At 44.9% G+C, this 15,566-nt stretch overlaps 1 protein-coding gene across 5 annotated transcripts in view; it reads left to right on the top strand.

The window, feature by feature from the left end:
- Positions 1–15,566, top strand: part of LOC127929122 (serine/threonine-protein kinase 24-like) — a 75,982-nt gene that overhangs the window by 44,368 nt on the left and 16,048 nt on the right. For all 5 annotated transcript variants that reach the window (XM_052516659.1, XM_052516658.1, XM_052516657.1 and 2 more), the window contains exon 6: positions 14,860–15,017. In XM_052516659.1, coding sequence (XP_052372619.1) covers positions 14,860–15,017 — 158 coding nt within the window. The remainder of the gene's footprint in view (positions 1–14,859; positions 15,018–15,566) is intronic.

The following is a 15,566-nucleotide window of genomic DNA, read 5'->3' as shown; positions in this document are numbered from 1 at the left end:
GTTAATGTAGAAGGTACAGGACATCAACAGTACTGACAGGGTTAATGTAGAAGGTACAGAGACATCAACAGTACTGACAGGGTTAATGTAGAAGGTACAGAGACATCAACAGTACTGACAGGGTTAATGTAGAACAGAGACATCAACACTGACAGGGTTAATGTAGAAGGTACAGAGACATCAACAGTACTGACAGGGTTAATGTAGAAGGTACAGAGACATCAACAGTACTGACAGGGTTAATGTAGAAGGTACAGAGACATCAACAGTACTGACAGGGTTAATGTAGAAGGTACAGAGACATCAACAGTACTGACAGGGTTAATGTAGAAGGTACAGAGACATCAACAGTACTGACAGGGTTAATGTAGAAGGTACAGAGACATCAACAGTACTGACAGGGTTAATGTAGAAGGTACAGAGACATCAACAGTACTGACAGGGTTAATGTAGAAGGTACAGAGACATCAACAGTACTGACAGGGTTAATGTAGAAGGTACAGAGACATCAACAGTACTGACAGGGTTAATGTAGAAGGTACAGAGACATCAACAGTACTGACAGGGTTAATGTAGAAGGTACAGAGACATCAACAGTACTGACAGGGTTAATGTAGAAGGTACAGAGACATCAACAGTACTGACAGGGTTAATGTAGAAGGTACAGAGACATCAACAGTACTGACAGGGTTAATGTAGAAGGTACAGAGACATCAACAGTACTGACAGGGTTAATGTAGAAGGTACAGAGACATCAACAGTACTGACAGGGTTAATGTAGAAGGTACATGGACATCAACAGTACTGACAGGGTTAATGTAGAAGGTACATGGACATCAACAGTACTGACAGGGTTAATGTAGAAGGTACAGAGACATCAAGTACTGAGGGTTAATGTAGTAGGTACAGAGACATCAACAGGGTTAATGTAGAAGGTACATCAACAGAGACATCAACAGTACTGACAGGGTTAATGTAGAAGGTACAGAGACATCAACAGTACTGACAGGGTTAATGTAGAAGGTACAGAGACATCAACAGTACTGACAGGGTTAATGTAGAAGGTCAACAGTACTGACAGGCTAATGTAGAAGGTACAGAGACATCAACAGTACTGACAGGGTTAATGTAGAAGGTACAGAGACATCAACAGTACTGACAGGGTTAATGTAGAAGGTACAGAGACATCAACAGTACTGACAGGGTTAATGTAGAAGGTCAACAGTACTGACATTAATGTAGAACGTACAACATCAACAGTACTGACAGGGTTAATGTAGAAGGTACAGAGACATCAACAGTACTGACAGGGTTAATGTAGAAGGTACAGAGACATCAACAGTACTGACAGGGTTAATGTAGAAGGTACAGAGACATCAACAGTACTGACAGGGTTAATGTAGAAGGTACAGAGACATCAACAGTACTGACAGGGTTAATGAGAAGGTACAGGACATCAACAGTACTGAAGGGTTAATGTAGAAGGTACAGAGACATTAATGTAGAAGGTACAGAGACATCAACAGTACTGACAGGGTTAATGTAGAAGGTACAGAGACATCAACAGTACTGACAGGGTTAATGTAGAAGGTACAGAGACATCAACAGTACTGACAGGGTTAATGTAGAAGGTACAGGACATCAACAGTACTGACAGGGTTAATGGGTTAAGAATGAGAAGGTACAGAGACATCAACAGTACTGACAGGTTAATGTAGAAGGTACAGAGACATCAACAGTACTGACAGGGTTAATGTAGAAGGTACAGAGACATCAACAGTACTGACAGGGTTAATGTAGAACGAGACATCAACAGTACTGACAGGGTTAATGTAGTAGGTACAGAATGACATGGACATCAACAGTACTGACAGGGTTAATGTAGAAGGTACAGAGACATCAACAGTACTGACAGGGTTAATGTAGAAGGTACAGGTCAACAGTGGACAGGGTTAATGTAGAAGGTACAGAGATCAACAGTACTGACAGGGTTAATGTAGAAGGTACAGAGACATCAACAGTACTGACAGGGTTAATGTAGAAGGTACAGAGACATCAACAGTACTGACAGGGTTAATGTAGAAGGTACAGAGACATCAACAGTACTGACAGGGTTAATGTAGAAGGTACAGAGACATCAACAGTACTGACAGGGTTAATGTAGAAGGTACAGAGACATCAACAGTACTGACAGGGTTAATGTAGAAGGTACAGAGACATCAACAGTACTGACAGGGTTAATGTAGAAGGTACAGAGACATCAACAGTACTGACAGGGTTAATGTAGAAGGTACAGAGACATCAACAGTACTGACAGGGTTAATGTAGAAGGTACAGAGACATCAACAGTACTGACAGGGTTAATGTAGAAGGTACAGAGACATCAACAGTACTGACAGGGTTAATGTTAATGTACAGAGACATCAACAGTACTGACAGGGTTAATGTAGAAGGTACAGAGACATCAACAGTACTGACAGGGTTAATGTAGAAGGTACAGAGACATCAACAGTACTGACAGGGTTAATGTAGAAGGTACAGAGACATCAACAGTACTGACAGGGTTAATGTAGAAGGTACAGAGACATCAACAGTACTGACAGGGTTAATGTAGAAGGTACAGTCAACAGTACTGACAGGGTTAATGTAGAAGGTACAGAGACATCAACAGTACTGACAGGGTTAATGTAGAAGGTACAGAGACATCAACAGTACTGACAGGGTTAATGTAGAAGGTACAGAGACATCAACAGTACTGACAGGGTTAATGTAGAAGGTACAGAGACATCAACAGTACTGACAGGGTTAATGTAGAAGGTACAGAGACATCAACAGTACTGACAGGGTTAATGTAGAAGGTACAGAGACATCAACAGTACTGACAGGGTTAATGTAGAAGGTACAGAGACATCAACAGTACTGACAGGGTTAATGTAGAAGGTACAGAGACATCAACAGTACTGACAGGGTTAATGTAGAAGGTACAGAGACATCAACAGTACTGACAGGGTTAATGTAGAAGGTACAGAGACATCAACAGTACTGACAGGGTTAATGTAGAAGGTACAGAGACATCAACAGTACTGACAGGGTTAATGTAGAAGGTACAGAGACATCAACAGTACTGACAGGGTTAATGTAGAAGGTACAGAGACATCAACAGTACTGACAGGGTTAATGTAGAAGGTACAGAGACATCAACAGTACTGACAGGGTTAATGTAGAAGGTACAGAGACATCAACAGTACTGACAGGGTTAATGTAGAAGGTACAGAGATATCAACAGTACTGACAGGGTTAATGTAGAAGGTACAGAGACATCAACAGTACTGACAGGGTTAATGTAGAAGGTACAGAGACATCAACAGTACTGACAGGGTTAATGTAGAAGGTACAGAGACATCAACAGTACTGACAGGGTTAATGTAGATTGTACAGAGACATCAACAGTACTGACAGGGTTAATGTAGAAGGTACATGGACATCAACAGACATCAAAGGTACAGAGACATCAACAGTACTGACAGGGTTAATGTAGAAGGTACAGAGACATCAACAGTACTGACAGGGTTAATGTAGAAGGTACAGAGATATCAACAGTACATCAACAGTACTGACAGGGTTAATGTAGAAGGTACAGAGACATCAACAGTACTGACAGGGTTAATGTAGAAGGTACAGAGACATCAACAGTACTGACAGGGTTAATGTAGAAGGTACAGAGACATCAACAGTACTGTTCATGTAGATTGTACAGAGACATCAACAGTACTGACAGGGTTAATGTAGAAGGTACAGAGACATCAACAGTACTGACAGGGTTAATGTAGAAGGTACAGAGACATCAACAGTACTGACAGGGTTAATGTAGAAGGTACAGAGACATCAACAGTACTGACAGGGTTAATGTAGAAGGTACAGAGACATCAACAGTACTGACAGGGTTAATGTAGAAGGTACAGAGACATCAACAGTACTGACAGGGTTAATGTAGAAGGTACAGAGACATCAACAGTACTGACAGGGTTAATGTAGAAGGTACAGAGACATCAACAGTACTGACAGGGTTAATGTAGAAGGACATAACAGAGACAGGGTCAATGTAGAAGGTGTACAGAGACATCAACAGTGACAGGGTTAATGTAGAAGGTACAGAGACATCAACAGTACTGACAGGGTTAATGTAGAAGGTACAGAGACATCAACAGTACTGACAGGGTTAATGCAGAAGGTACAGAGACATCAACAGTACTGACAGGGTTAATGTAGAAGGTACAGAGACATCAACAGTACTGACAGGGTTAATGTAGAAGGTAGAGACATCAACAGTACTGACAGGGTTAATGTAGAAGGTACAGAGACATCAACAGTACTGACAGGGTTAATGTAGAAGGTACAGAGACATCAACAGTACTGACAGGGTTAATGTAGAAGGTACAGAGACATCAACAGTACTGACAGGGTTAATGTAGAAGGTACAGAGACATCAACAGTACTGACAGGGTTAATGTAGAAGGTACAGAGACATCAACAGTACTGACAGGGTTAATGTAGAAGGTACAGAGACATCAACAGTACTGACAGGGTTAATGTAGAAGGTACAGAGACATCAACAGTACTGACAGGGTTAATGTAGAAGGTACAGAGACATCAACAGTACTGACAGGGTTAATGTAGAAGGTACAGAGACATCAACAGTACTGACAGGGTTAATGTCAGAAGGGTTAATGTAGAGACATCAACAGTACTGACAGGGTTAATGTAGAAGGTACAGAGACATCAACAGTACTGACAGGGTTAATGTAGAAGGTACAGAGACATCAACAGTACTGACAGGGTTAATGTAGAAGGTACAGAGACATCAACAGTACTGACAGGGTTAATGTAGAAGGTACAGAGACATCAACAGTACTGACAGGGTTAATGTAGAAGGTACAGAGACATCAACAGTACTGACAGGGTTAATGTAGAAGGTACAGAGACATCAACAGTACTGACAGGGTTAATGTAGATTGTACAGAGACATCAACAGTACTGACAGGGTTAATGTAGAAGGTACAGAGACATCAACAGTACTGACAGGGTTAATGTAGAAGGTACAGAGACATCAACAGTACTGACAGGGTTAATGTAGAAGGTACAGAGACATCAACAGTACTGACAGGGTTAATGTAGAAGGTACAGAGACATCAACAGTACTGACAGGGTTAATGTAGAAGGTACAGAGACATCAACAGTACTGACAGGGTTAATGTAGAAGGTACAGAGACATCAACAGTACTGACAGGGTTAATGTAGAAGGTACAGAGACATCAACAGTACTGACAGGGTTAATGTAGAAGGTACAGAGACATCAACAGTACTGACAGGGTTAATGTAGAAGGTACAGAGACATCAACAGTACTGACAGGGTTAATGTAGAAGGTACAGAGACATCAACAGTACTGACAGGGTTAATGTAGAAGGTACAGAGACATCAACAGTACTGACAGGGTTAATGTAGAAGGTACAGAGACATCAACAGTACTGACAGGGTTAATGTAGAAGGTACAGAGACATCAACAGTACTGACAGGGTTAATGTAGAAGGTACAGAGACAGGGTTAATGGACATCAATGTAGAAGGTACAGAGACATCAACAGTACTGACAGGGTTAATGTAGAAGGTACAGAGACATCAACAGTACTGACATTAATGTAGAAGGTACAGTACATCAACAGTACAGACAGGGTTAATGTAGAAGGTACAGAGACATCAACAGTACTGACAGGGTTAATGTAGAAGGTACAGGTCAACAGTACTGACAGGGTTAATGGAAGGTATCAACAGTACTGACAGGGTTAATGTAGAAGGTACAGAGACATCAACAGTACTGACAGGGTTAATGTAGAAGGTACAGAGACAGGGGTTAATGTAGAAGGTACAGAGACATCAACAGTACTGACAGGGTTAATGTAGAAGGTACAGAGACATCAACAGTACTGACAGGGTTAATGTAGAAGGTACAGAGACATCAACAGTACTGACAGGGTTAATGTAGAAGGTACAGAGACATCAACAGTACTGACAGGGTTAATGTAGAAGGTACAGAGACATCAACAGTACTGACAGGGTTAATGTAGAAGGCAGGGTTAAGGCTTAATGTAGAAGGTACATGGACATCAACAGTACTGACAGGGTTAATGTAGAAGGTACAGAGACATCAACAGTACTGACAGGGTTAATGTAGAAGGTACAGAGACATCAACAGTACTGACAGGGTTAATGTAGAAGGTACAGAGACATCAACAGTACTGACAGGGTTAATGTAGAAGGTACAGAGACATCAACAGTACTGACAGGGTTAATGTAGAAGTACAGAGACATCAACAGTACTGACAGGGTTGTAGAATGTCAACAGTACTGACAGGGTTAATGTAGAAGGTACAGAGACATCAACAGTAGAATGACATCAACAGTACTGACAGGGTTAATGTAGAAGGTACAGAGACATCAACAGTACTGACAGGGTTAATGTAGAAGGTACAGAGACATCAACAGTGACAGGGTTAATGTAGAAGGTACAGAGACATCAACAGTACTGACAGGGTTAATGTAGAAGGTACAGAGACATCAACAGTACTGACAGGGTTAATGTAGAGGTACAGAGACATCAACAGTACTGACAGGGTTAATGTAGAAGGTACAGAGACATCAACAGTACTGACAGGGTTAATGTAGAAGGTACAGAGACATCAACAGTACTGACAGGGTTAATGTAGAAGGTACAGAGACATCAACAGTACTGACAGGGTTAATGACATCAACAGAAGGTAATGTAGAAGGTACAGAGACATCAACAGTACTGACAGGGTTAATGTAGAAGGTACAGAGACATCAACAGTACTGACAGGGTTAATGTAGAAGGTACATGGACATCAACAGTACTGACAGGGTTAATGTAGAAGGTAAGAGACATCAACAGTACTGACAGGGTTAATGTAGAAGGTACAGAGACATCAACAGTACTGACAGGGTTAATGTAGAAGGTACAGAGACATCAACAGTACTGACAGTACTGAGACATCAAACAGTACTGACAGTTAATGTAGAAGGTACAGAGACATCAACAGTACTGACAGGGTTAATGTAGAAGGTACAGAGACATCAACAGTACTGACAGGGTTAATGTAGAAGGTACAGAGACATCAACAGTACTGACAGGGTTAATGTAGAAGGTACAGAGACATCAACAGTACTGACAGGGTTAATGTAGAAGGTACAGAGACATCAACAGTACTGACAGGGTTAATGTAGAAGGTACAGAGACATCAACAGTACTGACAGGGTTAATGTAGAAGGTACAGAGACATCAACAGTACTGACAGGGTTAATGTAGAAGGTACAGAGACATCAACAGTACTGACAGGGTTAATGTAGAAGGTACAGAGACATCAACAGTACTGACAGGGTTAATGTAGAAGGTACAGAGACATCAACAGTACTGACAGGGTTAATGTAGAAGGTACAGAGACATCAACAGTACTGACAGGGTTAATGTAGAAGGTACAGAGACATCAACAGTACTGACAGGGTTAATGTAGAAGGTACAGAGACATCAACAGTACTGACAGGGTTAATGTAGAAGGTACAGACATCAACAGTACTGACAGGGTTAATGTAGAAGGTACAGAGACATCAACAGTACTGACAGGGTTAATGTAGAATGGAGACATCAACAGTACTGACAGGGTTAATGTAGAAGGTACAGAGACATCAACAGTACTGACAGGGTACTGAGACATCAACAGTACTGACAGGGTTAATGTAGAAGGTACAGAGACATCAACAGTACTGACAGGGTTAATGTAGAAGGTACAGAGACATCAACAGTACTGACAGGGTTAATGTAGAAGGTACAGAGACATCAACAGTACTGACAGGGTTAATGTAGAAGGGGTACAGAGACATCAACAGTACTGACAGGGTTAATGTAGAAGGTACAGAGACATCAACAGTACTGACAGGGTTAATGTAGAAGGTACAGAGACATCAACAGTACTGACAGGGTTAATGTAGAAGGTACAGAGACATCAACAGTACTGACAGGGTTAATGTAGAAGGTACAGAGACATCAACAGTACTGACAGGGTTAATGTAGAAGGTACAGAGACATCAACAGTACTGACAGGGTTAATGTAGAAGGTACAGAGACATCAACAGTACTGACAGGGTTAATGTAGAAGGTACAGAGACATCAACAGTACTGACAGGGTTAATGTAGAAGGTACAGAGACATCAACAGTACTGACAGGGTTAATGTAGAAGGACATCAACAGTACTGACAGGGTTAATGTAGAAGGTACAGAGACATCAACAGTACTGACAGGGTTAATGTAGAAGGTACAGAGACATCAACAGTACTGACAGGGTTAATGTAGAAGGTACATGGACATCAACAGTAGACATTAATGTAGAAGGTACAACATCAACAGTACTGACAGGGTTAATGTAGAAGGTACAGAGACATCAACAGTACTGACAGGGTTAATGTAGAAGGTACATGGACATCAACAGTACTGACAGGGTTAATGTAGAAGGTACAGAGACATCAACAGTACTGACAGGGTTAATGTAGAAGGTACAGAGACATCAACAGTACTGACAGGGTTAATGTAGAAGGTACAGAGACATCAACAGTACTGACAGGGTTAATGTAGAAGGTACAGAGACATCAACAGTACTGACAGGGTTAATGTAGAAGGTACAGAGACATCAACAGTACTGACAGGGTTAATGTAGAAGGTACAGAGACATCAACAGTACTGACAGGGTTAATGTAGAAGGTACAGAGACATCAACAGTACTGACAGGGTTAATGTAGAAGGTACAGAGACATCAACAGTACTGACAGGGTTAATGTAGAAGGTACAGAGACATCAAGGGTTAATGTACTGACAGGGTTAATGTAGAAGGTACAGAGACATCAACAGTACTGACAGGGTTAATGTAGAAGGTACAGAGACATCAACAGTACTGACAGGGTTAATGTAGAAGGTACAGAGACATCAACAGTACTGACAGGGTTAATGTAGAAGGTACAGAGACATCAACAGTACTGACAGGGTTAATGTAGAAGGTACAGAGACATCAACAGTACTGACAGGGTTAATGTAGAAGGTACAGAGACATCAACAGTACTGACAGGGTTAATGTAGAAGGTACAGAGACATCAACAGTACTGACAGGGTTAATGTAGAAGGTACATCATCAACAGTACTGACAGGGTTAATGTAGAAGGTACATGGACATCAACAGTACTGACAGGGTTAATGTAGAAGGTACAGAGACATCAACAGTACTGACAGGGTTAATGTAGAAGGTACAGAGACATCAACAGTACTGACAGGGTTAATGTAGAAGGTACAGAGACATCAACAGTACTGACAGGGTTAATGTAGAAGGTCACAGAGACATCAACAGTACTGACAGGGTTAATGTAGAAGGTACAGAGACATCAACAGTACTGACAGGGTTAATGTAGAAGGTACAGTCAACAGTACTGACAGGGTTAATGAGACAGAGACATCAACAGTACTGACAGGGTTAATGTAGAAGGTACAGAGACATCAACAGTACTGACAGGGTTAATGTAGAAGGTACAGGACATCAACAGGGACAGGGTTAATGTAGAAGGTACAGGACATCAACAGTACTGACAGGGTTAATGTAGAAGGTACAGAGACATCAACAGTACTGACAGGGTTAATGTAGAAGGTACAGAGACATCAACAGTACTGACAGGGTTAATGTAGAAGGTACAGAGACATCAACAGTACTGACAGGGTTAATGTAGAAGGTACAGAGACATCAACAGTACTGACAGGGTTAATGTAGAAGGTACAGAGACATCAACAGTACTGACAGGGTTAATGTAGAAGGTACAGAGACATCAACAGTACTGACAGGGTTAATGTAGAAGGTACAGAGACATCAACAGTACTGACAGGGTTAATGTAGAAGGTACAGAGACATCAACAGTACTGACAGGGTTAATGTAGAAGGTACAGAGACATCAACAGTACTGACAGGGTTAATGTAGAAGGTACAGAGACATCAACAGTACTGACAGGGTTAATGTAGAAGGTACAGAGACATCAACAGTACTGACAGGGTTAATGTAGAAGGTACAGAGACATCAACAGTACTGACAGGGTTAATGTAGAAGGTACAGAGACATCAACAGTACTGACAGGGTTAATGTAGAAGGTACAGAGACATCAACAGTACTGACAGGGTTAATGTAGAAGGTACAGAGACATCAACAGTACTGACAGGGTTAATGTAGAAGGTACAGAGACATCAACAGTACTGACAGGGTTAATGTAGAAGGTACAGAGACATCAACAGTACTGACAGGGTTAATGTAGAAGGTACAGAGACATCAACAGTACTGACAGGGTTAATGTTAGAAGGTACAGAGACATCAACAGTACTGACAGGGTTAATGTAGAAGGTACAGAGACATCAACAGTACTGACAGGGTTAATGTAGAAGGTACAGAGACATCAACAGTACTGACAGGGTTAATGTAGAAGGTACAGAGACATCAACAGTACTGACATCAACATCAACACTGACAGAGACATCAGGGTTAATGTAGAAGGTACAGAGACATCAACAGTACTGACAGGGTTAATGTAGAAGGTACAGAGACATCAACAGTACTGACAGGGTTAATGTAGAAGGTAACAGTACTGACAGGGTTAATGTAGAAGGTACAGAGACATCAACAGTACTGACAGGGTTAATGTAGAAGGTACAGAGACATCAACAGTACTGACAGGGTTAATGTAGAAGGTACAGAGACAGAGACATCAACAGTACTGACAGGGTTAATGTAGAAGAAGGTACAGGGTTAATGACATCAACAGTACTGACAGGGTTAATGTAGAAGGTACAGAGACATCAACAGTACTGACAGGGTTAATGTAGAAGGTACAGAGACATCAACAGTACTGACAGGGTTAATGTAGAAGGTACAGAGACATCAACAGTACTGACAGGGTTAATGTAGAAGGTACAGAGACATCAACAGTACTGACAGGGTTAATGTAGAAGGTACAGAGACATCAACAGTACTGACAGGGTTAATGTAGAAGGTACAGAGACATCAACAGTACTGACAGGGTTAATGTAGAAGGTACAGAGACATCAACAGTACTGACAGGGTTAATGTAGAAGGTACAGAGACATCAACAGTACTGACAGGGTTAATGTAGAAGGTACAGAGACATCAACAGTACTGACAGGGTTAATGTAGAAGGTACAGAGACATCAACAGTACTGACAGGGTTAATGTAGAAGGTACAGAGACATCAACAGTACTGACAGGGTTAATGTAGAAGGTACAGAGACATCAACAGTACTGAATGTAGAAGGTTACATCAACAGTACTGAAGGGTTAATGTAGAAGGTACATCATCACAGTACTGACAGGGTTAATGTAGAAGGTACAGAGACATCAACAGTACTGACAGGGTTAATGTAGAAGGTACAGAGACATCAACAGTACTGACAGGGTTAATGTAGAAGGTACAGAGACATCAACAGTACTGACAGGGTTAATGTAGAAGGTACAGAGACATCAACAGTACTGACAGGGTTAATGTAGAAGGTACAGAGACATCAACAGTACTGACAGGGTTAATGTAGAAGGTACAGAGACATCAACAGTACTGACAGGGTTAATGTAGAAGGTACATGGACATCAACAGTACTGACAGGGTTAATGTAGAAGGTACAGAGACATCAACAGTACTGACAGGGTTAATGTAGAAGGTACAGAGACATCAACAGTACTGACAGGGTTAATGTAGAAGGTACAGAGACATCAACAGTACTGACAGGGTTAATGTAGTAGGTACAGAGACATCAACAGTACTGAGTACTGACAGTGGTTAATGTAGAAGGTACAGAGACATCAACAGTACTGACAGGGTTTTGTCTACAGAGACATCAACAGTACTGACAGGGTTAATGTTGGGTTGACATCAACTGGACCTGGGTTTGATGTCCTGGTCTGGCCTTCCCCAGGTTCCATTCTGGGTTTGAGTCCTGGTTTCTACCCCTGAACAGTTCCCCATTCTGGGTTTGAGTCCTGGTCGGGGTCTGGCCTTCCCCCTGGTTCCATTCTGGGTTTGAGTCTACCATTCTGGGTTTGAGTCCTTCGGGCCTACCCCTTGGTTCCATTCTGGGTTTGAGTCCTGGTCGGGCCATCACCCTGGTTCCATTCTGGGTTTGAGTCCTGGTCGGGCCTTCCCCCTGGTTCCATTCTGGGTTTGAGGCCTGGCCGGGTCTACCCCTTGGTTCCATTCTGGGTTTGTGGCCTGGTCGGGCCTTCCCCCTGGTTCCATTCTGGGTTTGAGTCCTGTTCGGGCCTACCCCCTTGGTTCCATTCTGGGTATGAGTCCTGGTCGGGCCTTCCCCCTGGTTCCATTCTGGGTTTGAGTCCTGGTCGGGCCTTCCCCCTGGTTCCATTCTGGGTTTGAGTCCTGGTCGGGCCTTCCCCCTGGTTCCATTCTGGGTTTGAGTCCTGTTCGGGCCTACCCCCTTGGTTCCATTCTGGGTTTGAGGCCTGGTCGGGCCTTCCCCCTGGTTCCATTCTGGGTATGAGTCCTGGTCGGGCCTTCCACCTAGTTCCATTCTGGGTTTGAGTCCTGGTCGGGCCATCCCACTAGTTCCATTCTGGGTTTGAGGCCTGGTCGGGCCTTCCCCCTGGTTCCATTCTGGGTTTGAGTGCTGGTCGGGCCTTCCCCCTGGTTCCATTCTGGGTTTGAGTCCTGGCCGGGCCTACCCCCTGGTTCCATTCTGGGTTTGAGTCCTGGTCGGGCCTTTCCCCCTGGTTCCATTCTGGGTTTGAGTCCTGGTCGGGCCTTCCTTCCCCCTGGTTCCATTCTGGGTTTGAGTCCTGGTCGGGCCTTCCCCCTGGTTCCATTCTGGGTTTGAGTCCTGGTCGGGCCTTCCCCCTGGTTCCATTCTGGGTTTGAGTCCTGGTCGGGCCTACCCCTTGGTTCCATTCTGGGTTTGAGTCCTGGTCGGGCCTTCCCCCTAGTTCCATTCTGGGTTTGAGTCCTGGTCGGGCCTTCCTTCCCCCTGGTTCCATTCTGGGTTTGAGTCCTGGTCGGGCCTTCCCCCTGGTTCCATTCTGGGTTTGAGTCCTGGTCGGGCCTTCCCCCTGGTTCCATTCTGGGTTTGAGTCCTAGTCGGGCCTACCCCCTGGTTCCTTTCTGGGTTTGAGTCCTGGTCGGGCCTACCCCCTATTTCCATTCTGGGTATGAGTCCTGGTCGGGCCTACCCCCTTGGTTCCATTCTGGGTTTGAGTCCTGGTCGGGCCTACCCCTTAGTTCCATTCTGGGTTTGAGTCCTGGTCGGGCCTACCCCCTGGTTCCTTTCTGGGTTTGAGTCCTGGTTGGGCCTACCCCTTGGTTCCATTCTGGGTATGAGTCCTGGTCGGTCCTTCCACCTAGTTCCATTCTGGGTTTGAGTCCTGGTCGGGCCATCCCCCTAGTTCCATTCTGGGTTTGAGTTCTGGTCGGGCCTTTCCCCCTGGTTCCATTCTGGGTTTGAGTCCTGGTCGGGCCTTCCCCCTGGTTCCATTCTGGGTTTGAGGCCTGGTCGGGCCTTCCCCCTGGTTCCATTCTGGGTTTGAGTCCTGGTCGGGCCTTCCGCCTGGTTCCATTCTGGGTTTGAGTCCTGGTCAGGCCTACCCCCTATTTCCATTCTGGGTTTGAGTCCTGGTCGGGCCTACCCCCTTGGTTCCATTCTGGGTTTGAGTCCTGGTCGGGCCTTCCCCCTGGTTCCATTCTGGGTTTGAGTCCTGGTCGGGCCTTCCCCCTAGTTCCATTCTGGGTTTGAGTCCTAGTCGGGCCTACCCCCTGGTTCCTTTCTGGGTTTGAGTCCTGGTCGGGCCTACCCCCTATTTCCATTCTGGGTTTGAGTCCTGGTCGGGCCTACCCCCTTGGTTCCATTCTGGGTTTGAGTCCTGGTCGGGCCTACCCCTTAGTTCCATTCTGGGTTTGAGTCCTGGTCGTGCCTACCCCCTGGTTCCTTTCTGGGTTTGAGTCCTGGTCGGGCCTACCCCTTGGTTCCATTCTGGGTATGAGTCCTGGTCGGGCCTTCCACCTAGTTCCATTCTGGGTTTGAGTCCTGGTCGGGCCATCCCCCTAGTTCCATTCTGGGTTTGAGTTCTGGTCGGGCCTTTCCCCCTGGTTCCATTCTGGGTTTGAGTCCTGGTCGGGCCTTCCCCCTGGTTCCATTCTGGGTTTGAGGCCTGGTCGGGCCTTCCCCCTAGTTCCATTCTGAGTTTGAGTCCTGGTCGGGCCTTCCCCCTGGTTCCATTTTGGGTTTGAGTCCTGGTCGGGCCTTCCCCCTAGTTCCATTCTGGGTTTGAGTCCTGGTCGGGTCTTCCCCCTAGTTCCATTCTGGGTTTGAGTCCTGGTCGGGCCTACCCCTAGTTCCATTCTGGGTTTGAGAACTGGTCGGGCCTTCCCCCTGGTTCCATTCTGGGTTTGAGTCCTGGTTGGGCCTTCCCCCTAGTTCCATTCTGGGTTTGAGTCCTGGTCGGGCCTACCCCCTGGTTCCATTCTGGGTTTGAGTCCTGTTCGGGCCTTCCCCCTAATACCATTCTGGGTTTTAGTCCTGGTCGGGCCTACCCCTAGTTCCATTCTGGGTTTGAGTCCTGGTCGGGCCTACCCCTTGGTTCCATTCTGGGTTTGAGTCCTGGTCGGGCCTACCCCCTAGTTCCATTCTGGGTTTGAGTCCTGGTCGGTCCTACCCCTGGCTTCATTGTGATCCAAACTGCTCTCATCTCTCCCTCAGCTGCCAACGTCCTGCTGTCGGAGCGTGGGGAGGTGAAGCTGGCAGACTTTGGGGTGGCGGGACAGCTAACAGACACCCAGCTCAAACGCAGCACCTTCGTTGGCACGCCCTTCTGGATGGCTCCAGAGGTCATCAAGCAGTCAGCCTACGACTGTAAGGTGAGAGGTCGAAGGTTACAGTCAGCCTATGACTCTATGGTGAGAGGTCAGAGATTAGTCAGCCTACGACTCTATGGTGAGAGGTCAGAGGTTAGTCAGCCTACGACTCTATGGTGAACGTCAGAGATTAGTCAGCCTACGACTGTAAGGTGAGAGGTCGAAGGTTACAGTCAGCCTACGACTCTATGGTGAGAGGTCAGAGGTGAGTCAGCCTACGACTCTATGGTGAGGGGTCAGATATTAGTCAGCCAACGACTCTATGGTGAGAGGTCGGAGGTTACAGTCAGTCTACGACTCTATGGTGAGAGGTCGGAGGTTACAGTCAGCCTATGACTATGGTGAGAGGTCAGAGGTTAGTCAGCCTACGACTCTATGGTGAGAGGTCAGAGGTTAGTCAGCCTACGACTCTATGGTGATAGGTCAGATATTAGTCTGTTTACGACTCTATGGTGAGAGGTCAGAGATTAGTCAGCCTACGACTCTATGGCGAGAGGTCAGAGGTTAGTCAGCCTACGACTCAGGGGTCATACAGGAAGTTCTGTTTATAAT

This window comes from Oncorhynchus keta, unplaced genomic scaffold, assembly GCF_023373465.1.
Source record: "Oncorhynchus keta strain PuntledgeMale-10-30-2019 unplaced genomic scaffold, Oket_V2 Un_scaffold_5439_pilon_pilon, whole genome shotgun sequence".
In the NCBI taxonomy this organism is placed as follows: domain Eukaryota; kingdom Metazoa; phylum Chordata; class Actinopteri; order Salmoniformes; family Salmonidae; genus Oncorhynchus; species Oncorhynchus keta.
Note: the sequence above shows the minus strand (reverse complement) of the source record. Positions and strands in the feature narration are given on the sequence as shown.